The sequence below is a fragment of the Emys orbicularis genome, chromosome 9 (assembly GCF_028017835.1).
Source record: "Emys orbicularis isolate rEmyOrb1 chromosome 9, rEmyOrb1.hap1, whole genome shotgun sequence".
NCBI classification, from domain to species: Eukaryota; Metazoa; Chordata; order Testudines; family Emydidae; genus Emys; species Emys orbicularis.
Window position 1 is genome coordinate 91464928 of NC_088691.1, and position 25538 is coordinate 91490465.

Genomic DNA, 25538 nt, shown 5'->3' on the forward strand with positions numbered 1-25538 from the left:
TGAAAGGCAATAATGTTCGTAAGAAGCAGCTCTTGGGAAAAATTCAACTGCCGCTACCAAATGTAAATATGAGTCACCAGACAGGAAGAAGGGGAATTCCAAGTAACAAATGGAAACACATATTCTAAGTGGCAGCGTCTTTGCGATATGCTATCTTTCTAGGCCACCAGTGAAAAAGGAAACACGCCTGAAATACCATCTATTTAGATGGGTCAAGCATTGGAACACAGATAGATATTTCCCATTAATGTATGGGCCAGTTAGGTATTTCCCATTATTGTGAATAAGGGTTCTGTATGCATTGAATGGGAGTTGGAACTTTAGTCTGGGAACATCATGGTTAGCCTAAAGGACCCTATTTTCTATGACAGCCTCCCCACACCAGAAGGCTCAAAGTATAAGCTTTGCAAGCTTTTAAAGACAAAGCAAAGGTAATGGTAAGAGGACATTAAGTAAAGGTGACTTAAGTAAAAGTGAAAGAATTCTGCATGGATTGAACACCTATCCCAGGTTTTAACTTCATGAAACTAATAATGCAAAGGATAAATCACCACCTTGACATCTGAATGCATGAAAACAATGGCCCTGTCTATATGAAGGGTTTGGTAGTGGTGTAACTAGCCAGGTGCAAAACCAGCATAGATGTGTAGCTGCAGCATGACTGACCTTGTAAGCGGCAGTGGCGCCATGTTTCTACATTAAGGGTTTGCATGGATGCAGTTGCATTAGTGAACATTCTCCTAATCTATACAAGTCATTTGTTTCTTGCTCCTGCAAAAGAAAATGCTGATGGACAGAGTCATAGCTGGTATACATCTATGAGTGGGTGACTGCTGGGGTTCATATGCATGAGTTTGTCAATTGCTCCCAGAGTGTGGAATGGATGCTCTTCTGTGCTTTTCATTTATATTTAGATAAATAAATAGCGGTGCTACAGACATTTTTATCAGCTGAGGATCTGGGCCCTAAAACGGCACTGAATGAAAGTTCATTTATATACAACAAGGCACTCGGATTTGTCTCACGTATTCACTGTAAAGATTTGACCTTTACATTTTCTGCCTAGAAGAAGAAAAGAAAGCTACAAACATTGCACAGGAATGTGGCAACATAAAACATTGGCTAAATGTGTCTGTCCCCAGTGGTGCGGGAACAATGTTTATAGTAGGGGTGCTGAAGGCAGAAACCATGTATTTGGGTTGTTATTACTACGTCAAGCCAGGGGGTGTGGTAAGACCCCTAGTTCCAGCATCTATGTTGTCCCCTTCTACTGGTTAGCCTGCACTGAGGAGACTGATTCAGTCTGCACTGATTCAGCTGAGCTGCTAGTTGGAATGGCAGAGGTCTGAGCCTTGGTGCTGAAAATCCTGGGTTCAATGCCTGTTGATAAGCCTACGGGGTTATTAGACGACTATCTTTTAGTGACAATAGAGGGGAAAAGTCAAAAGGTGTTCAAGCCAGCTAAGTAACTCTTTACCATACAAATATTTTCTTTGATGTTATTCAGCTTTGATATTCTTTTGTCTTTCACTTATCTCTTTTTGTGATTAAATCTCGGACCTGTTTTGGATTCATGTGCCAAACTTTCTGTAGCAATAAAATACAAAGAGGATGACCCTCATTTCTTGAATTCTCTTGTATTTTCAGCACCTGCTTATTTTGCTCCCAGAAGAACAAGACTTTGGACCAAATTCTGCTCTCATTTACACTGTTCCGATTTCCATTGTCTTGGAAGTTGCAGCTGTGTAACGGAGAACAGAATCTGACACACTGCTTCGAATACAGTCAACAAATGTGAAAAGTTAAGTGGCACCTGTGATCTCAGTGCACACCCCTGTAGGATGGAATCCTGCCAACATAGCTATAGCATTTCTGTCTCCCTGGGGCATCATTTGAACTTTAATTACTTTCCGAGTCAAAAGGCTCTGGCTGTAAGTGTCACTAAATCCTTTTAAAAGTTAATAACATACTATCACAGGTTTCTTTTACTCAAAGGGATGGATCCTTCCATTAAGAAGACCTCATTAAGCCAGTTTCAGGACACACTGGTGTGTGTGTGTGTGTGTGTGTGTGTGTGTGTGTGTGTGTGTGTGTGTGTGTGTGTGTGTGTGAGAGAGAGAGAGAGAGAGAGAGAGAAATCTGCATATTCAGCCACATTCAAGCTAAAATTCCAAGCAATTTTTCAAATACTGTTTTGATGCTAAATAGTTAAGGAAGGACAGGACTCATTCCCTCAACCAATATTGGTCAAGCTGTAGAAGATATTAGGTGGTGGTTCCTTTCTGTGGCACTGACTGCTTTTCTTCCCTCCTCTTTATAGGCTTTCCAAATCACATATTCCCCACTGCTTGCTATGATACATGTCACCCCACTCCTCTCACTGCTGTCATTTTCCCATGATCAAAACTGAAGTCAGGTACTCCTGGCAGAATGCAGGTTTGAGGATATTCAGCTCTGGGGTGGCCATTCCTAGAATAATGAGTTCACCTCAGTGCCAAAAGGATGTGGACCAAGTGAGAGGGATGTCATAGAACTACCACAGAAACTGTGAAGACTAATGCTGAGATTTTCCCATCTGCCTAGTGGATTTAGATGCACAATTTTCACTGAAATGATTGTGCACCTAAATCTCCTAGATGGCTTTGAAAGTCTCAGCCTAAAAGAATAAAATGTGTAGGTTGGTTAATTGATGACCAAAGGGGATATCTCCAAGTGTTTGACAGGTATGAACAGAAGTTCTCAAAGCTCTTGTTGAAGGCTTGTAGAGAGCTGGCTCTCCTCTTTAGTTTCATCAACTGAGCTGCATTAAAAGATCACTAACAACATTCAAAACTTCCTTGATTTTACTTTTTCCATAAGCACATTTACTGTCTGTGTCACAGGGATGTCATGAGATTGTGAGTGGGAGGACGTGTCCATGAGCAAGTCTTCCTACTGAGCTGTGGTCTACCCTATGAAAAAGTTGAAGAACCCCTGATTTAGGATCACCAAAGGAGGGATCATCATACAAGTGATGAGATGACATCAAGGAAAGAAATGCTGAAGAAGGATTTCTGTATGGTGAGCTCTATTAGGTGGGGGAAGAGGCCATCGCTAGGTGAAATGTTGGAAATTCCATGTCTTGGGCTATTTAAAACTAGACAGGACAAAGCAATAGAAAATGACAGGAAGATGGGCTAGATACCCTGACAGGCCTTTCCCATTTCTAATTAATATAATTCTATGACATAAGCAACCATATTGCATTTCAGAAGCACAAGCATAGCATCCTTCTAAGTCATTCTCTTTGGCACTGCGCTGACTTCCAGCTGACGCATTCATTCATTCAGCTTGGCTTTCTTTATAGGGATTTATTATGTGTCTGGACCCTCTCTATAAACACTGATACATCTGACACTACTAGGTAGGCTGACTTAGGCCTGGTCCACACTACCCCCCCACTTCGGACTAAGGTACGCAAATTCAGCTACGTTAATAACGTAGCTGAATTCAAAGTACCTTAGTCCGAACTTACCGCGGGTCCAGACGCGGCAGGCAGGCTCCCCCGTCAATGCCGCGTACTCCTCTCGCTGAGCTGGAGTACCGGCGTCGACGGCGAGCACTTCCGGGATCGATCCGGGATCGATTTATCACATCTAGACAAGACGCGATAAATCGATCCCAGAACACCGATTGCCTGCCGTCGGACCCGGAGGTAAGTGTAGACGTACCCTTACAAGCCCAAAAAGCACCACAGGCTCAGGGTGTTTGTGTGTCCCAGATTGGGTTTTAAAGGCCAATTTTATTTTATTTTGAAATATCAATAGCCTCCATCTTCAATCTGCTCCCCTATTCCTCTTTTTACAATGATCTGCTGATGGAGAGCTGCAATCAAGAGACATTTTCACTGACCATGCCCAGTGCTCTCCAATCAAACTTTTAAACAGTATAGAGCATATTTTGCTCTTAATTACACCCGTATAAACCAGGAGTAACTCAACGGAAGTCAGTGTAGAACTGCTGTAAGTGAGAACAGCCTCAGGCCCAAACTAAGAATGCCCTACTGCTGTGCAAGAGCTTGTCCCCACAGTGGGGTAATGCACGCTACTCTCTAGAGCAAATTCCAAACATTAAAGTAACTTTCTGGGGGAATAAACTCAAGGGATTGGCAATGACATCCAACCCAATGCACTTGTGATTGCTACCCTTTGGTGACTGTTTGGTGCTCTCAGCTCAGTCCCTGGTGGACAGGTGATCATTACAATAGTTGGCACTAATTGGCATCCTTGAAAGGGTATGGAGACCAAGTTTTCCATTCACCCATTGCGGTGGTTCCACCAGTCAGGACTGAGGCACGCTGATATTGGGCACTATGGGGAAGTAGGCACTGATTCTACCCTCTTCTGCGGATAAAATACTTCAGTCTCCTGGTCTCATGCTGTGACCCCTTTCATGAGCATTAAACTCAAGTGGAAAATTATAATAGTTAATTGTTGGGGAGATAGGGACAAGGATTCCATTTGCCAAGCTCCCTCAGAGCAATGCAACTTTGTTTTCACTGAGCCCCACTTCACTATTTTTCTGCTACAATGTATTGTTTTAATGTGCATTGCTAATGGAATAGGTGCAAATGGGATATGGCATGCCAGTATACCTTCTATAAATTATGCCCATTGAGAAGTTGTGGGAACTCATACCAGGGATGGAGAGGAAATGTTTATGATACTAGAGGCTAAAACTAGATGTGAGGAAAATGAACCTAAGGAAGAGAAAGTATAAGCTGAATATCAGGGTAAAAATCCATGTTGGCAGCGTGTAATGGGGTGGCATGCCCCTTTAAGGGCAGTGGGGACAGCCAATCCTAGTTATTAAGGAGGTGCATCTGAGCAGGGTTCAGCTGATTCCCCTATAAAGAGCAGCAGGAAGCTGCAGAGAGAGTGCGTTCTCAGGGAGACCAGAGTGGAGTGCAAAGGCTGCTGGGAGGGAATAGGCTCCAGCAGAGAAACCTGGGACTTCAGACAGGAAAGGTCTGGGAGTGGGCTGGTAAGAGGGTAAATGGAGGAACTTGAGGAGGAACTTGAGAACTGTCTTTATTTGTTATGATCGTAAAACCAGAACCTGAGAAGGGCTGTGAAGGGACAAAGTGTTTGTGAATTATTGAAGAAGCCCCATGAAGGGGGAAACTGAGGCAGGGGACTGCTTGCTGGCCACCTTGAGGGGCTGCTGGGTGCCCTATTGTTTGAGACATTTAAAACTAGAATAAGACAGACATTGTACAGAATGATCCTGAATTTGCAAGGGGAAAGACAAGCCAACCTAACAGGTCTTCCCATCCCTGATTTCTACGTATGTTCTATGAGATTCTCCACTATGTTCACAGCTACATCCTAGAAATATGTATAAACAGGCCAGACAGACCAGGTATATGCCATAGTTAGGGCGTGATTTCATTGCAAGGTCACAGATTCTATGAATTCCCCCCTTCCTCTATATAAATGGTCATAAAAGGACCGGTTACCCCCACTGTGGAAGTACAGGAGTAGTTCTGTGACCTCACAACAAAGTCCTCCTCCTAACTATGGAATACACATAGTATACCTACATCTAATTCTACCTATACATATTATAGAATATAGATATTAAAGTGGCAAGAACCACACAGAATGCACAGTCAATGGATGATTTATCTATTGCCAGAAACCTGCCTGCTCTGGATAAAAAGTTAAAACAAACCATGTCTCAATTAGGAACACAGGAATTGCCAGAGTGGAAAGACCAATGGTCCATCTAGCCAGTGCCAGCTGCTTTAGAGCAAGGTGCATGCAACCCCACAGCAGGCAATTATGGAATAACCTGCCCTTGGGAAAGTTTTGTACTAACCCGTATTAGTTAGAGGTTGGCTCATGCCCTGAAGCACGAGAGTTTACAGCCCCTCAAAAACTCTAATCCTTACTATAACAATTCTTGATTTCTTGCCATCCATATAAATAATAGCCAATAAATATAATAAACAAGACTGCTTTTTCTCTTCTTACTAACAATGGCTTGTCTACATGGGAAAAAGGCCTGGAATAGCTATTGCTGAATAGCTGTTTCACACTAGCTCCCCACACTAAGGCCTGGTCTACACTAACCCCCAAATTCGAACTAAGGTACGCAACTTCAGCTACGTGAATAACGTAGCTGAAGTCGACATACCTTAGTTCGAACTTACCGCGGTTCAGACGCGGTCCACACGCGGCAGGCAGGCTCCCCGTCGACTCCGCGGTACTCCTCTCGCCGAGCTGGAGTACCGCAGTCGACGGCGAGCGCTTCCGGGATCGATATATCGCGTCCAGACCAGACGCGATAAATCGAACCCGGAAGTTCGATTGCCAGCTGTCAAACTACCGCGGTAGTGTAGACCTGGCCTTACTCATACTCTGTACCAAGAGTGCCTTTGTGCAGTTTAGGGTAATCCACTTTGGAAATGGATTACTCTAAACTTAGTACAGAATAAGAGCATCCACACAAGGAGTGAGTGCAGAATAGCTATTGCATTTTATATTCACCCCCTTGCTATTTCTGCACTCGTTTCCCTATAAATTCCCCATGTAGACAAGCCCTAATAACCTTACTATTGGTTGGAGGTGGCAATATAAAACTGGTAGAGAGATCCTCATCCATATAGGCAACTCCACTTTCACAAGCAGATCCCAAAGGTGGCAGTGAAAAAAAAAATCCATGTGCACCTGCCAGCCCCGCCACGCACTTGTGTACTTCAGTATACCTCTTGTGTACCTCTTTATACATGCAATTATCCAGTCCACATGAAGATATTTTTGTGAGTGCCCATAACCCCCACATTTCAAAATTTGACCCAAAGTGACTTATGAAACAGCAGCAGCTGTAAAATCTGAAAACATTGCAAACAGTCATATTAGTTTGACTCATAATGGCAGCAGCTAGAGGTTTTCACTGACACGCTCTTATTCAGCAACTTGAGAAAACCACCAGTTTCCTGACAAAGCCAATTGCTGCTGCTGCTAAAAAACACCAACCGAGAGCACAAGATATACCCTCAGACACTAGGTTAGCCACTGCTTGATGCACAGTTTCTTGCGTCTGGTCTACGAGAACACATGAGCTGGGGCAGAGAGTTGGTGTGTACAGCCTCAGACATAAGAGGAAGCAAGGCACAAAGTTGCTGTTATAAAAATCCAGCAGTAATTTGAAATAAGAGCATGAGACAAAATGAAATGTTGACGTCAGAATCAGGTTTAGGTTGAGGAGGCTGTTCAATTAGGGCTGCAATTCTCCACTGTGTGGCATGACAAAGCAGCTGAAAGCCTTCTGTCTCCACAACCCCTTTGACTCATAATATATTTCCCTCTCATTTTAAAACCTAAAATTTTAAAGGGACATGTCGACTGGGAAGGAGGCAATGAGAGAACAGCCCAGGGTACTTTTCCAGTAACCCAGAGTTAAGGCATTCGTTTCAATAGCTGGATGCAGTGACATTGATTTTTAATGGAAAGAGAAAAGGGAGTGACTTATTCAGAGCCACATACAAACTAGAGGCCTGATCTTGCAACATGTTCAGCCCCAATAAAATGAGCCCCTCACAGGATAAGAACATAAGAATGGCCCTACTGGGTCAGACCAAAGGTCCATCTAGGCCAGTATCCTGTCTTCCAACAGTGGCCAGTGCCAGGTGCCCCAGAGGGAATGAACAGAACAGGCAATCATCAAGCGATCCATTCCCTGTTGCTCATTCCCATGATCTGGCAAACAGAGGATAGGGACACCATTCCTACCCATCCTGGTTAATAGTCATTGATGGACCTATCCTCTGTGAATTTATCTAGTTCTTTTTTGAACCCTGTTATGGTCTTGGCCTTCACAACATCTTCTGGCAAGGAGTTCCACAGGTTGACTGCATTGTGTGAAGAAATACTTCCTTTTATTTGTTTTAAACCTGCTGCCTATTAATTTCACTTGGTGACTCCTAGTTCTTGTGTTATGAGAAGTAGTAAACAACATTTCCTTATCTACTTTCTATACACCAGTCATGATTTTATAGACCTCAATCATATCTCCCTTTAGCCGTCTCTTTTCCAAGCTGAAAAGTCCCAGTCTTAGGCCTGGTCTACACTAGGGGGTGGGGATCGACCTAAGATACGCAACTTCAGCTACAAGAATAGCGTAGCTGAAATCAACGTATCTTAGTTCAACTTACCTCGCGTCCTCACGGCGCGGGATCGACTGCCGCCGCTCCCCCGTCGACTCCGCTTCCGCCTCTCACAGCGGTGAAGTTCCGGAGTCGACGGCAGAGCGATCGGGGATCAATTTATCGTGTCTACACTACACTACATGCGATAAATCGATCCCCAACTGATCGATCACTACCAGCTGATCGGGTGGGTAGTGAAGACGTACCCTTATTAATCTCTCCTCATACGGAAGCCACTCCATACCCCTAATAATTTTTGTTGCCCTTTTCTGAACCTTTTCCAACTCCAATATATCTTTTTTGAGATAGGGCGACCACATCTGCACACAGTATTCAAGATGTGGGCTTACCATGGATTTATATAGAGGCAACATGATATTTTCTGTCCTATTATCTATCCCTTTCTTAATTATTCCCAGCATTCTGTTCGCTTTTTTGACTGCCGCTGCACATTGAGTGGATGTTTTCAGAGAACTATCCACAATGACTCCAAGATCTCTTTCTTGAGTGGTAACAGCTAATTTAGACCCCATCATTTTATATGTATAATTGATAGATCCCTGTGGAGCCCAGCCAAGGGGATTAGAGCTCTAGATTCAACCTGTTTGGGGAAGAGAGAGAATGATTTGTTTCAATTTAAAGGGAGCATATTAATACCCCTAGCAAGTCGAATAAGTATTGTATTTATTATAGGATTTCAGCTAATCTGGTGTCTGCTTTTATTCTGCTGTTGTTCCATTTCTCTATTGCTTGCAGCAACATCCATTTACACAATGGCAGAGTCAGCTTCCCTTATGGTAGTCCTCAAATAATCACTTACTATAGTACAAGGGATTTTTTAGTGTGTGGAATCCTATTCCTCTTTTCAAAGCTGCTCTTGAATCATCAACAGTATAGAGAAAAAAGAAAAAACCTGACCTGCAATTTATCAAGTGTAGAACATGCTGCACACTAACAATGTTACAGACCGACACATCTACCAGACTGGAAAATGCTTAGCTTGTGCTTTGCCCCTCTGCTGTTTACAGCCCTGAAGGAGCTAACAGAACCACCTTGAAGAACAGCCACTCGCTGCTCTTACAAAGTATATAATCAGCTGACTGAAATTCTTTCATGTCTAAGCTTTTAGCCTGAGGTATATTATCCATTGCATGGAAACCTAGAAAATGTACGGAGATTTAGGTTAAATATAACAGACACTCTGGCTAGTTCAAATTAATGGGGTGGATGCCCTGATAGCCCATTTGCCGCAAAGTGTTTTTCCTATCAGTGACCTCTTTGCAAAGCTAGTTTAATTGCTCTTAATGTATGGACTCTTAAATGAGGCAGTTGGGATGACTCCAGGATGAGAGAGACAATGAGTTTTTTTTATGAGAGACCATGTCAAAGATAGAAACAGGTGAAACCCCTCTACTCTTCGTAAACCATTCTGTAACACAAGAACAAAGGGGTCACTCAATGAAGCTAATGGCTGGTCAATTTGAAGCAAAAGGAAATACTTGATGCAGTGTGTACTCAGCCTGTGAAATTCATTGATACTCAAAGTCAGAGTCAAATACTATCGTTGTATTCTAAATGGGATGGATAATTTTATGACCAAAAATGTTTGTAGTTAGTGTGCTAAGACCAGGGTAATCAAATGTCATGCTTAGGGACATAAACTAATCATTGCAGAAGCCAGAAAGGAATTTGTCCTGCCCCTTCCATGTACATCATTGCATAACAGGGCTTAAGATGGACTCAAGTGCAGTCCTGTGCAGATATTATGGGGGATTTTCAGCTTCCTCTCAAGCATCAGGCACAGGCCACCGCAAAAGGAAGGATAATGAATTTGATGGACCACTGGTCCAATCTGGCATGGTAAACTTTAGTGTGAGACAGACCTTAGAACAAAATGCATCTACAGTGGAACCTCACATTTGACAAATGTTTCTGGGGACTCTTTTCTGTTCCTTATAATGAAGGCTCATTACAGTGAATGAGCCTGATTGACTTCAGAGGAGATAGTCACTTGGATAGCCTGGTGAAGAGTAGTATAAGACCACACATAGAACAGGGATGGACAGGCTTTATGTTCAACAAAGCATTTTGGTTTATCAGTGTTTGTCCTAGCAAGGGTGGAACATACTCCTTTTAAACAGGTTGAGAGCAGTATCTTAGTTCTGCTACAAAAATATTACCCATTACAGTGTCATTTAAAAGCCCATTTCATGACCCTGAGTAATTACCTCCTCTAGCCTTCGCCTTTGCTCCTTCTGCTCCTCAATCCGCTTTTGCCGCTCTGCTAGCAGTTGCCGCTTGTGCTCTTCATTCTCTCGCTGCTGCTGCTCCAGCTGCTGCCGTCGGAGGGCCTCTGAACGCTCCTTATTTGCTAGCTGAAGCCTCAAGAAATCCCGTCTCAGTGTTGACTCTCCAGGCAGATTTAGGATGGAACTTCACAGGGAAGAAGCATCAGAGGCATTCTAACCATGTGTTTATGCTCCCGACCGAGAAATTCTGTATGTGTATCTATGTTTAACTCCCTTTCCCTTTTGGCTTTGCATTTTGCCATTGAAAGTATTTGTATAACAAGTGGAGGAGGAAGTGCTGGCACAGTATTTGGTGAAGGAAAGCAGGGAATCACAAATGGACTAGGTAGAACAGCTCAGAGACTTGCCAGGTGAGATGCAGCAGTTCTGCTGCCTCATTTTTTACATGGGTTTCAGGAGACAACAAGCTTCGTGGTGGATCAGACTTGAATTTGTGGCATAGCTCACATGAAGAAAGGGTCATCACACTGTTCACGAACTCACTAGTAATTTATGTCCTCAAGTTTTTTTAAGTCTCTAAACCAAAGTCCCGTCCATTGCAGTGGCATGCACTATATTTAGTTGTTCACAAAGCAGATTTAGTATGAATCATTGAAATAAAAATACCAGATTACCTCAGTAAAACAATGGAATAACCTGATACTAATTACAATGATTCTTTAAAATGTCATCAAAAGAAAGTTCAACCACTGTTTAGCTTGAAGAAGCAATCAGAAAGGTTTCATGATGAGAAACTACACATAAATAGGGAGCTATACTTGGAAATAAAGGACCACATTGTCAAGAACTGTCTTTAAATTGAGCCTACAATTTTACCACACCTAAATTCTTGCACATGCAGTTTCCCACATCTAGGTTCTTGGGAGCATAAATATTTGCACGTGCAAAATTCCTTCACACATGTAAATTAGATAAGCAAGCTGTATACTTAGCCATCTAACAATCTGGTTTGTTTATGCAAATATACTTGCATATACAGTTTTATGTATATAAGATGTGAAAAACTGCAAGAACAATTTTAGAGGCTGGATCCGAATGAGTATATGGAAATGTTCATCTGTATATTGAAAAACTGGTCAGATTAGGGATAAAAATTCAGACATGTTAGGGGGTGGATACTGCTGATATGACCTTGACAGCCTGGCATTGATGAATTTTGAGGCCAATGATTAAGCAGACAAGTTACACAGCTATCCACATACCCTCATATGAAAGAGAAAATACACCTGCGGTTATTACCCTAGGTTTTTTTTTTTTTTTAAAGAAAGAATAGAATAAAACAATTATCACTGAGAGATCAATGCAGTTTTAAACCCTCAGTGTACAGATGCCCACCAGTGAATAGTATAATATATGGAAACTCTGCTTCCTTGTGGCGTTAGCATACTGTATTGTAGATCGCAAAGGAAATGAGGTATCGTTTCTTCTTGGCCTTTTAGTCAAGGTGAGCCATAGCATCAATTTAATATCCAGGCATCATCTATCAGAGGGACTATATCCCACCTTTGCATGGGATAGACTCAATGATCAGATTGGCCTTTTTCCATCTCTAGCTCATACAATCCTAACCAATTTTGTACACAGTCAGAGAGATACAATGGGAGAAATGAGCACCTGATTTTTACCTGGGTTCTCCAGAGTCATTTTCTTCTTCCTCTTCCTCACTTCCACTGTATTCATACTCTGTCTCATCTAGGAATATAAATGAATGTTAGTGCCCTTTACTGGACTCATTTGTTTTTCTACTGTTTGAAGACCCAGATGCTCTGGTATGAGAATAGAAACCTCCTTTATTTTATCCTGGGAAAATCAGTAATATTCTAAAGTTTTTTGCCCCAAAAGTCTGATTCTAAATGAGGGCCACAAAGCCAAGGAAATTCAGTCAAAAGCATAATGCATTCAGCTTTGACTAAGTATACAGCAGTCACTGTGCAGTGGCTGTCTGACATGCCGTGTACAATGGGATGAGTTAAGGATGGAGTTTCAGTCTAAATTCTAAATACAGTGTTCCCGATTCAACACTCAACACGGATCTATATCAACAGAGCAGGAAGATGCTGATGTAAAGATAGAAACTGCCAACACCCTTTTGTAAAATAAAAATATAACATTAAACAGATGACAAATGTGTAAAGTACAATTTCTGAACCTCAACTCCAGGAACACTCTTGCAAAAGTTAAGGTACAGGGCAGAATTCTACAGCAACAAGCCTGTGAAACTGGGATTTAAATACTGTTCCGAAGGCATAAACTTCCTTTTCCCTAAACATATGCACTTTTGTCTCTCGTATTAATATCCATATTGATATTTTCCAGTCAATGAAGGAGTCTACATAAATACCCAATTACAATGCTGTACCACATTCTGCAATTTCTATTGGGATATAAGTGAAATGTAGAATTTTTATCGGATGAAGAGAATTATAGCAAAAGAAAGGCTCACATTTATCCAATTATTTTCCATCTCTAGGGTACAACCTTCATTTACCAGTCTAAATACATTTAATACTTCACTAGAATCTGGCTTTATTGTTTTCATTTTACTGAAAAAAATATCAGGAAATGGAATTTAAGCATGAAAAAATGATATTGCTTAAAAGAAATCAGAGAAATAGTGATGTGTTAATTGGCTGGATTCTACAAAAAAATTCAGCCATTGAGATCAAAAATAGAATACAGTACACATTCAAATGTTGGTACTGGCAATATATTATTTTAACAAGTTTGTTTATCTATTTAGTCTTCCTTTTATGAGACTTAACTGTGTCTCTGTATGATTTAAGTCAGTTCATTGAAAATGTATTTGTTTCAATTGGTTATTTCTGTAGCTGACACTGTTGTAAGCGCTTTGGGGCAGGGACTTGGTTTTTATTTGTACAGACCATTGCACAGTTTATAAATATGATTTGTGTTGTCATTTTATAACATAACATAAGAAAACATGACTTTAGTGGGTTCCACCTTCTGTGTGTGCATGGTGTGTATACGTGCGTACGTACTCGATTATAAATACACATTCACAAAGTGCTTAGATTCAACATTACAACAGCGCACTAGGCCCCTATCCTGCTCCTAGTAAACTGAAGGGTAAAACTCCCATTGTCTTCAGTGGTGCAAGATCAGATGCTAAGTAATAATAGACATTAGATCTGGCCAAGAAATTATTTTTGTTCCTGTGAAAAAATTAAACAAACACAAATTAGTATTGATTGAATTTTTTTTCAAGTTACTGGGTTTTCATTGAAAACCAACTCCCTAGACGTCTCAATTTTTGTTGTTGTTGTTTTTATGAAAACTTAAGAAAGTTGAAGAGGGTTGAAAGCACCACAGGACTGCACCCATTTAATTAAATCAGTTTCTAAATTGAGTAAAATTTAGACCAGCCCTAAGCATAGTCTGATCTCAGTACAGCACCATGGCACAGTCCCTGGGGCAGGGACTCTATTATGTTTTTATCCTGTGCCTAACACAGCAGGGCCTTGGACTATGATTGAGGTCCCAGGTCCTACCATAATACATACAATAGCCTCTTCTGCTTCGCTGCTAACCTTTTTCTCCTCGCTTCTTCTTAGTCCTATCAATATGGTCCTTAAGCTGGATGCGAACCTGCCTTTCATTAGGCTGGTCTCGAATAAATGGGTGCTTCATCAGCTGTTCGGTCGTTGGTCTCTGACTGTGGTTCTTCACTAGGCAGCTCTCAATGAATGACTGGAATTTTTTAGACCTAGTAGAGAAAGAAAGATGTGTGTGTTAAAAAGAAAAACATGAATCCAGAATTACGTCCAGTAAAAACGCATCAGACATTTTCTTGATACTTAAAAGGACCAGCCAGCTTGAATTTTTTTGTTTGTTTGCAAATTGACTAAATTTTTTAAAAATGGATTATTGTTAGAATGTATTCTTTCAACAGTATTGTCCTGAAATAATTTTTCTCATCTCCTGTTGATGGTTCGAAGGATCTCTCTATTGCTCATTATAAAATACAAACAAAGGGAAACAATTATTTATAATTATCTATTACTGCATTTTGGTGGGCGGTAATAGATTTCTGGGTTGAAGTGGGATAAGCAAAGTGATTTACATTTACCCAATTGATGTTACACAGATTTTTAAACGTTTATAGCTTGTACAATCTCCTACTCATTCTTGCTGTTCTTAGGCCTTCACTTACTCCCACCATGAGCTTGGACAGCATGCACTAATCCCATAGGGCATTACATCTTGGCTATAGTATGTTTGTGAAATCTACACTGTCAGCAGGTATCCACACTACTTCAACCTCCACCCATCTGTGGATCAAAACTAATGACCTGCCATTCTTGCTGTGCTGGGTAGAAGTCGGAATGAGGCTGTGTTGACTTAGCCTAGCCCATCCTCCCCTCCCTGCCTTGCTACAAAGAGTTAAACTAAACTCCAGCCAAAGCAAATCTGAGAAAACAAATTTTTCTCTTGGCCTTGGATTTTGCATATCAAAAGTTCTGCCTGGAACTAATTTCAGCACATTATAAACCCAGGAGAATAAGGATTTACAAGAAGGAGATGCTGACAGACCACTATGGTGCATGTTGCTTTAGCCAACTGGAACATTTGTGTAAATTAATGTCAGAAGCCAACTGATATTACAGAATTGCATTGAGAGGTAAAACAATAAGCTTTCAGGGATTTTATTTCATCTGTCAGACTAAAAAGTGATTTATCTTCTAAGTACTAATCCATACAAATTGGGATGTGAAAATAAACACTACTAGCTCCAATAAAATCCCACATCCAGATTTATTAATGAGCAAATCTCTCCTCTCTACCCTCCCCCTAAAGAACAGTTTCTTGGTGTATTCCAGAAGGAGAAAGTCGGGTGAAGCTTTATTCAGTCCAATTCTTTGTACATGTTAAAATAGAGACTGAGCCCCTGAGCCTGTATGTGGATCCATGTGGGCAGACCCCTTCACGTATGTGGAGCTACAAAAGCACTGGGGACCTGCCCACACAGATCTAATTGCAGGATCAGGGCCTGGATCATTACGGAGAAATGTAGCCAAAGACTGTACTATCTGGTATGCTGGACAACAAAAGCAACTGAAAACATCTCATTTAAGTGGCACTCTGTTTTATACAATCTGTTTGCTTAAAACAAACCTTGCAAAAGTAATTTGCTGTCCCCTGCTGAAGTGAACTACCACAAGAATCAGTGTTTAATTACATATTTAAAGTGTTTATTTGACAATTATTGTAAATAAATACCAATGGGTTATTAATTGACTCTTCCTTGAGTTTAACGGGTATATAAAATGCCTACATGTAAATGATCATGAACCCCAGCTGCCGGTAATTTGATTTTGTGTTGCAGTACATTCCATTAGATTAGTACCTCCTGTTTACCCAGTCTGCTTATATGCAGTACTAATATTTTAATACACACATGGAAGTTAGTTAGGTATTGACACTACATACGACAAAAATGTTAAACTAACAGTCAAATTATATTATAAGCACAGACATTAGTGAGACATTCAGTGCTTTACTGGAAAGCAAATACACACTTTGCACTGCCAGTCTGACAGGTAGTCTTACAACAGCAGTTAAAAAGTGGCCTCCCTTTGCATGTGTGCATGAGATCATCTGTGCATGTACTTTTCAAACATCTGCGTGTGCATGTAGTGAAATTTACAAAACCTACTTGTATACTTTTCTAGCAGGCCCTGGCTTCTATTTTAAGGGGAAACACTGCAAAACTTGGCACTCTCCTATGGCTTTAATCCTAATAAGGCAAAACTTCGCTATTTCAAATGTTTTTCACTTTGAGTTTCTGGATTGTTTTGAACACAAAATTCAAACTGAAATTCAGGGAGTTGGAACCTTCTTGAATCCAAGGGGAAAGAAGGAACGCCCAAATCCCTATGAAACAGACCTGCAGCTACACACAGCTCTGTCTGCAGCCCTGCATTCTGTCACAATGCAAGTCCTGGTTAGCATACAAAACAAATCCCAGCTTTCTGAAAAATGACTGACAAGGATGGGGCTAATGGAATGCCCACCCTCTTCCGGAAACTGCTAAGAGTCCTGCGGGTAACATGTTGAACAAATCCTCCTGGTACTCAGAAAGCATAACATGTGAGAATAACAAAGCATTTCCTTAACCATGTTATGGTTCAACACCTAAACCATGCAACTTTTCAGGGCCAGGTTATCTGCTGGGGTAACTCCATGGAAGTCAATGGATTTACACCACTAAGAACATGGCCCTCAGTTTTGCATGTTTCCAACAGGAAGCCTGGTAAAACACATCAGTTTCACATGAGTTTCACTTTGAGATCATGGAAACTTTCAACCCCCAAACTGAAGGTGAAACTCTGGGTGTGTGAACCTGCGTGTATCAAATCCAAAGACCTCGTTTGTGCCAAGTTATCAGAGGCAAAGCAGACAAATGTTGCATAACTTAATTATTAACCTATTTTACAGATGAGAAAGATGAAGTGGAGAGGGTAAATGACTTGGCCAGGAACACAGAGATACGTTTACTAAATAATAAGAACAGTCAACGCTTACACAACACTAGAACTCACATCTGCCTGGCTGCCAAGCCTGTACTAAGACCATTCCTTTACACTTTTTTCCCTTCTTTGTCCATTCCCAATTATATTCCCCCTCCCCACTCAAGCAAATGGCATGTGATATGTTGTGATGACAGAAGTAGACACAGCTGTGACTGTCTGGCACACAGGTTTTCCATCTTCTAACTCAGGGGTCGGCAACCTTTCAGAAGTGGTGTGCCGAGTCTTCATTTATTCACTCTGATTTAAGGTTTCGCGTGCCGGTAATACATTTTAATGTTTTTTAGAAGGTCTCTCTCTATAAGTCTACTAAACTATTGTTGTATTGTAAAATAAACAAGGTTTTCAAAATGTTTAAGAAGCTTCATTTAAAATTAAATTAAAATGTTGATCTTACGCCACCGGCCTGCTCAGCCTGCTGCTGGTATGGGGTTCTGTTCACCTAGGCCGGCAGCGGGCTGAGCGGGGCCTCTGGCTGTGTCTGGAGGAGCCGCTCTGGGTGGCGCATGACCCCGCGGTATGCGAGCTCCTCGCCCCAGGGCTCTCTGGCCACCACCAATTCCCGCTCGCCCGCACCTGCTGTGCGCTCAGCGCCGCCGGGCCGCGGGGCTTTCCGCTCCTCCCAGCAAGTACCGATCCAGGGCCGCGTCCGGGCGCCTCCTCCCGGGGACGCTCAGCAGCCGGTGCTACCGCCGCCGCCGGCCTCTCCCGCCCCCGCTTACTGCCGCCGGGAGTCGGGACTGGGTCCAGCAGTGAATCCGCTCCCCCGGCGTGCCACCAATCCACCATGGCCAACTATACCAAAGCGGCCCAGGTGAGCAGGCCCCTCCGCGCCCCCGGGCAGGGCTCCTCGCCGGGTGAGGGGACGCGGGAGCCCACGGGCAGGCTGCTGAGGCGGCTCCCCTCTGGGGCGGCACGGGCTCTGCCCCTCACTGGCTGCGTGTCCTCGGGACTCAGGCAGGCAGCAGCATGCCATTAAAAATCAGCTCGCGTACCATCTTTGGCACGCGTGCCATAGGTTGCCGACCCCTGTTCTAACTGTTAACTAACCCACCCGCAGTCAGAAGAAGGGATGTGAATAGGGAAGAGTCATACAGGATTACTGTACACAGAAGGAAAGGCTGAGTAGTCTGTTCTTGTGAGCACACATGGACACCCCTAATGCTTCTAAGATCCTAAGAAATGCAAATTATAGGGGGGAGATGCATAACTGATTACATTATGAACGATGTATGAAATAACCCTGTTATACAGCACTTCCCACTTTAATAGTGCCGTTCACCCACAGCACTCGTAGCATTTCACCCATGTTCATCAGACTTGCTCCAGGTCACATTGTGAGCCAATGATAGAGCCAGAAAAGAATCCTCAGGAGTCTGGACTCCCGGCCCCTTGTTCTAACCTCTGTCTGCACTGAGAACAGGGACAGCACTGCCTCAAGACAGCTGCATGCTGCTGGGTTGTTGCACACACTCCCTAATAAGCTCAAGTGATTCCAGAAAAGAAAGTCAAGCCCAAATGTCTGACACTCCAGAGTGCTCGTGGCATACAGGGCATAGGCCTGCCAAGAGCCAACGGAGCTCTGTGCAAATTAAAATGGCCCAGGGAAGCCAGAATGTGGTTCACAAGATGAGGCAAGGCAAAACTATCAGCCATGGTCACTGAGAACCCCTGAGTGCAAGGGCTGCTCAGGGCTAGTGCCTTTTATAAATAAATAAAATAATAAATTAATGGAGATATCCTATCTCCTAGAACTGGAAGGGACCTTGAAAGGTCATTGAGTCCAGCCCCCTGCCTTCACTAGCAGGGCCAAGTACTGATTTTGCCCCAGATTCCTAAGTGGCCCCCTCAAGAATTGAACTCACAACCGTGGGTTTAGCAGGCCAATGCTCAAACCACTGAGCTATCCCTCCCCCCCCTGACCTTAGCTTCTCCAGATGAACGTATTTGAAGGGGTATTGTGCTTCTCAGCAGCTCCAGGAGCCGCAATGCCTCCCGGAGACCAACATAGTGTAGGGCAGAGCTCTGCTTTAATGGGACAATCAGGCTCTTTAACACACACTTCAAGAGAAACGCCTGCGTTTTACTCCTTGCTCAGTCTCCAATTCACTGTGATACCTTGGGGCAAGTCACATCACCTCACTGCCTCAGCTCCCCCATGGGGATGCACACACCTAATAGTACTTCCCTAGTTCAGGGGCGTGTGCAGAGCAAATACCACGCTTAGCATAAACAAGGAAAGATCTGCTGGGTCCAAGCATTTACAAAAACAGCCCCAAAATTCAAGCTTCATTTGCTTAAGAACTTCAGGGGCAGAAAGTAAATCATCATATCATGCTGATTTGAACCAGAAGAAGAAGAAGAAGATTACAAGGCGCCAGCCTTTAACTTCAAAGAGAAGCGGGGCTATTTTAAAAGCAGGTGCAGGAGTTCAGCAAGAAACCAGGCAGACTGTGTTTCTACAGTGGTTTTTCTATTTGCAACAGCAGGCAAGATCCCAAATCCTTTCTACTTATCAGTGGATTTCACTGACTTAACTTCTTCATCTTCAACCATCAAGGGTTTTGCAGCCAGTTAGCCATTTTCTTCCTATGGAAAAATCCATCTTCATCTCAGTGCTTTAATGTGGTTGAGGTCAATACTGCTGCCTATGGAGAGGTTGACAGTCCTAAGCCCATTTAAGACTACTTGTCCTGGGAGTGGAAAGCACAAAACACAGAGGAGAGCTGCTGATCTTTGTTACCCAGCAAGTTGAATTTTTAAATTTTGCTTTTCTCCGGTGATTTTAGTGCTTGTGAAAGATGCAAGACTGAGTACCGGGGATGTGGAAAACTTGCACCGCAGGGATCTGGGGAAGCATTTTGGGGGGTTCAATTCTTTGGGTTCAGCATACACAGCTTCTTGTCCTGCTTCGATTAGACCCAAAACCTCAGACTAAAACTCAGTCAAAACCATTGACTTGCACCTGGCTTCATGCTGAAGTCATTTAAAACAATGTCAGATTACTTGGTTTAAAATCATGAACTAATCCACGTTTGGCACGTAGTTGAGTCCAGAAGTGTGAGCCTGTTGGTATTTCATCTGAGTTTCAAATTCATAATGAAACCTAGCAAGATTTACATAGCTTTGCTGAGAATAACAGCTGTAAGAAATGGAGACTAAAGGCTTCTATTTATCCGCAGAACGGATCCAGCCCCAATAATCGTGTTTCAACTGTGACTCGGAGAGGAGTGTAAACAAAATTCAGTGTCCATTCAACCCTTCCCTTTGCTGCAGACTGTCAGGAAGGATAGACACGTCTATCACGCACTAGACAGAGACCACCATTTCATTTTAGAAAGGGCTCCCAGTGGCTATCAGATGATAACGAGCTTGGCAACTACAGATCTCGGCTGGAATTGAACAGATCTAGAAGTGAAAGGTTCTGTCATTGACTACAAGTCCTTCAAGCCATCCCATCCCCTTAGAAGTTTTTAATTCTTGCTCTCTTCTCTCCAAAAAGAGAGGCTGCAGGGGTTAATAACATGAGGGAGAGAACATGACAGCAAAGTGACCTGGTAGTTTCACAAAAGCAGTTTTCCATCCAAGTAAAAATGGACCCAAAATTCAGATATGGATTTCAAACACCCCAAAGATCAATGGGATTAGGATTCAGGAGGGCCAGTGCAGCTCATCAGAAAAAATGGGAGAGAGGTGCAATATATGGGTGTGAGTTTAAATACCCCAAAGTCTAGGGATATTTAAATCTAGAGTGTTGGTCTGGCCCTTCCCTAGTCACAAGCTGAACAATTATTGCATCCCCTTCAACTTTCTGAACATCAGAACAGTGAAAGTTGGGCTATATTAACAGTGAGACAGTTAGCTGGAATATGAGGGAAGGGTTGCGTGTAGCCCAACTCTGGTTTGTGCAAGATGGATTAAAATACTCCAGGGACACAGATTACAATTTATCAGAACAAACAAAACAAAACTCCTGCTACTGTTCAATTTTACCTTAAAGGCGGGGGAGGAGGAGGGGTTGCTCAGTGATTTCTTTCTTCAGCTGCCTTCTTTCTCTCTGGAGGTTCAGACTGCCTTTGGCTATGTCCACATAGTGAGCTGGGGCTGTAATTTCCCTACTCACGTATGCATACTCGTGGGGGCTCGATGAGAGCTAGTGCATGTATAAATAGTAATGTAGCTGCGGTAGCACAGGCAGTGACAGTGGAGGCCTGGCTGAGCTGTGCAGAGTACAAACCTGCCTCAAACTGGTGGCTATGTATTTGCCATGGCTCAGCCAGGCCCCTGCTGTTACCGTGGCGACACTGCTACTTATCACTGAGCTACCGCGAGTATTTGGACTAGAGCTGGGGAATCACATCCCCCTAGCTCATAGCGCAGATGTAGCCTTTGATGAATAAACAATGCAACATAAGCTCTCTCGCTTACATCCTGCAGTCTGCCTTGTGCAGTAACAGCTAACTCAAAAGGTACGTTTGCCAAGCAGTCAGAGGTGTGATGCCAGTACGGGTAGACGTACCTGAGGTAGATCTGATCTAGCTAGAGTGAGTACCAATAGCAGTGAAGGTGCAGCCCAGCAGACTGCAGTCTGGGCTAGCCAGCAGAGTATATTCCCAGGCTCTCTGGCCGACTTGTACTTGGGTGGCTAGCCCATGCTGCAGCAGCTTCTCTGCTATTGCTTCCCATGCTAATTCGATGAAAGGTACCTCTGTACGTCTACATGCGCTGCAATCACAGTTCCAATGGCAGTACAGACATACCCGATGTGTAAGTGGGAGACTGGGGGCTCATCAGAATATATGTCTGAATACCTGTCTGCGGCTGGATCGCTTCAGGGTATCAAAAGGAAGTTGCACAAGAGCCTGCAGTTCACAGATCATCATATCATACAACCCCAGCACCGCTCTCTGCAGACTTCAGCCTGGTCTGCACGGAGGGGCGGGGGGGGAGGGAGGGGGGAATCGATCTAAGTTACGCAACTTCAGCTACGTGAATAATGTAGCTGAAGCCTACGTACTTAGACCTACTCACCGTGGTGTCTTCACTGCGGTGAGTCGACTGCTGCCGCTCCTCTGTCGACTCTGCCTGCGCCTCTTGCGGCGGTGGAGTACCGGAGTCAATGGGAGAGCACACGGGGGTCAATTTAGCTCGTCTAGACTAAACACGATAAATCGATCTCCGCTGGATCGATTGCTGCCCACCGATCCGGCAGGTAGTGTAGACAGTCCCTTCTGAATAACCACTATGGATACTGTTTCAGACTGGTAAGAAAGCTCTCTCTTACATCGGCACCGCACTAAGATCCAGCCAGCTAATGATGAAGACAGCAAAACTAGTGCTGGGCCTGTGTGTGTGTGTTTTAGAGGGAATGGTGCTCTTTGGATGCTGGTTTCAAGCTAAGATGTACCAAGAAATTTGGTGATCGCTCCCCACAGCAGACATACCCTAGAAACACTGCCACTTGGACCTCACTTTTCTTCAAAACCTGCCTTTAACTGTGCACCCACTTACCTGTGCTCTCAGCACTAAGAGACACAAATTCTAGCACCAAGACAGCACTTTTCCCCTCCAACTCCATACTCCCAGCACTAAGCTGGAGCACTCTCCCTCTGTATCACTAGCAGTCAGGGGTGAGTGGCAGTACTCTCTCTCTCTCTCATACCCCCCCTCCACACACACCCCACTCAGTGGCAGGGCTTCCTGTCTTTTCTGGCTAAACCACAACTGAACCTGGGATGATAAAACTGTGGAAACCAAAGTCCAGTGCACTTGAAGGGTTCCTGCTTACATCAGCACAGTAACAAAACATCTGCTGGGCTTCAAGGATTCTTTTTATTTTTTTAAAGCGTGTTTTATTGGAGTGTCCTGGTTTTCTTCAAGATGCTGTTGCATTTTTTCTCTTCCAAAATTTTAAAATAAAACCCAAACTTAGTTCAAATCTCCACATTCCTGAGCCTTCAAGATAAACTATCCCTTTTTGGAATGAGTAAATGTTTCCACTTGAAAACGGAATCGCTTTGGAAAGAAATGGCAGCCAAGTGAAGTGTCATGTGGCTTCAGGCTGCATAAACCTCTTCAGAAAAGCCAACTCGTTACTGTGAAATGGCAACATTAGAGAGCTTCTCTCTTTGTCTCAAAGAGAAGTTGTCATCCCACCCACACAGTGCAGCCAGCTGAAATCAAAGCAATCTTTCCTTAGGGCCTGATCCTGTACCCACTGAAATTACACCAGTGACTTCACTAGAAACAGGATCAGACCCCTAAACTTGTAAAGAGATTGTTTAGTGCTAACAATACAAACAAGTAATAACATTTTACAGCATTTGAACTTCAGTTTGAAAACAAGACTCACCACTTCTTCGATTTCAACCGAGGGGCTGGATTCCGGGGGATGAGGAACAGAGCTCTCATGGGATGCATGTCACAAAGGGCTAAAAGGTACAACAAGAGGCATTAGGTGGGGCAGGAAGCAGAACAGATACTGAGCACTTCACAGATAAAGCATGTGTTGGGGCAGGTGGAGAATCTAGAGACAGGATTTCTCTGAAGTAACAAGAACTCTAACATACCACTACACAGAAGGCTTTGAATAAATACCCCTCCAGAGGCACCTTCCAGCCCAAGGAGTGGCATGACGCTAGAGATGGACTGGAGCTGCAAAGCTTGGATCAAGATCTGACCCCCCCCCAAGCTTTGGGGGTGTCTCTACGTGGAGTTTTGGTTTAGAGTTAGGGGCTAGCTATGAAGTTTGTATGCCTGCAGCTTTGTGTTTAACCACACTGACAGGCACTGATGCAGGCGACAGCTCACATATGTGCTGCACTTCAAAGCCATAGCATGTGCAGGGATCTCTGCCCTGGTTACTTTTAACAAACAAGATCCTAGCATAAAACTGATAGGAGTCTTAACAGGTTTACGAGCTACCTAAATGCATCAGCTAAATCCTTTGCATTGTTATTTTTGTCACAAGAAAGGCCACTGAAATAATACTCAGCGCATTGACAATGTTTTTCATCCATATTCCTCAGAGTGCTTTAAAAAGAAGGGTAATTATTTTTTAATCCCCATTTTAACTAGGAGAAATTGAAGCCCAAGATCACAAGTCAGTGAGACAGCAAGACAGAATCCAGGTCTCTTGACTTCCATTCCAGTGTTCTATCCACTGGATCACACGGACTTATCATAGCATCTAGAAACCTTCCTGTTTTAGTTCTCAACATTCACCCCCTCTTCTGGGCTCCCCAGTCCACCCTTTGTCAGTCTTGTTTAGACTTTTCATTTCCTTGGGGTGGGGACTGTTTGTATATAGTCTGTTGTACAAAACAGCGTGCGTGGCTGGTGCTTAGCAAATAAGAGCAAGTTACAATTTAGTTCTAATAACTCAACCAAGGCAGCGCGTCTACTTACGAGGAGCACCTTCTGCCATCTCGATGGCTGTTATCCCCAAAGACCATAAGTCACTCTGAAAAACAAAATACAGAGAAATGTCTAGCGCAGAAGAACCTTGTAACAATTGAGAGTCCTCTGAGGGAGGAGTGACAGTACTGCACTCCACAGGAAGGGTTTCTGGGCCATTTTATTATGGAGAGTCTGATCTGTATTCTCTCTCTAAGTCCTTGAACTCCCGGCTCAGAAGATTTTCTTTTATGTTTTTCTCATTGTCAGTGCTTTGGAGTAGGATTTCCCCCCCCAGAGGAGATGTGGTTTTAACTTTGTTTGAATGCCTGAAAAACAATTGCCGTATGAGAACTCGGAAGCCCCATGATCCAGTGTGATCATGTTTCAATAATAAAGCAATACATCTTTTGAGAGTACAATACAGAAACTCAGACACATGATATTTCAGCTGCAGCAGCAGCACTGGGCAATTCTATGCTGAATTGTTTCATCCCGCTCCCTCTTCCAATATTGCCAGCTTCTAGGGTGACCAGACGTCCCGATTTTATCTGGACTGTCCCGATATTTACTTGTTTGTCCCACGTCCCAACCAATGTTCGGTCGGGACGCAAATGTCCCGATATTTTGCGCTCCGGCGCACAGGCAGAGGGGGCTCGCGCCCCCCCGCCCCAACTCCACCCCCTCCCTCCCCCATTGGATCCCTCCCCAAATTCCCGCCCTTGCCCCACCCCCTCACTGCCCCATTGGATCCCTCCCCAAATCCCTGCCCTGGCCCCGCCTCTTCCCCAAGCACGCTGCATTCCTCCTCCTCACCCCTCCCTCCCAGGCTTGTGCTAATCAGCTGTATGGCGGCGCAAGCTCTGGAGGAGGGGGGAGAAGCACGATGCAGCAGCCAGCTCAGGGGAGGTGGAGGCGGAGCGGAGGTGAGCTGGTGTGTGTGTGTGTGGGGGGGCGTGGAGCTGCCCACCAATTTTTCCTATGCTCTGGCTTTTCTTTCTTTTTTTTCCCCCCTTCCGCCGCCAGTTCTTGGGTTTGTTTGTTTTTTTGCTCTGCCAGCACTCCCCCCCCCCCCCCCCCGATATTTCACATCTC

At 43.6% G+C, this 25538-nt stretch overlaps 1 protein-coding gene across 1 annotated transcript in view; it reads right to left on the reverse strand.

Moving 5' to 3' along the window:
* The window catches only part of TNIK (TRAF2 and NCK interacting kinase), a 313805-nt gene that overhangs the window by 70156 nt on the left and 218111 nt on the right, over nt 1-25538 (reverse strand). Inside the window, exons 8-12 of the mRNA XM_065410355.1 lie at nt 24456-24510; nt 23401-23479; nt 14049-14224; nt 12126-12192; nt 10420-10624 (exon numbers count right to left, since the gene is read on the reverse strand). Coding sequence (XP_065266427.1) covers nt 10420-10624; nt 12126-12192; nt 14049-14224; nt 23401-23479; nt 24456-24510 — 582 coding nt within the window. The remainder of the gene's footprint in view (nt 1-10419; nt 10625-12125; nt 12193-14048; nt 14225-23400; nt 23480-24455; nt 24511-25538) is intronic.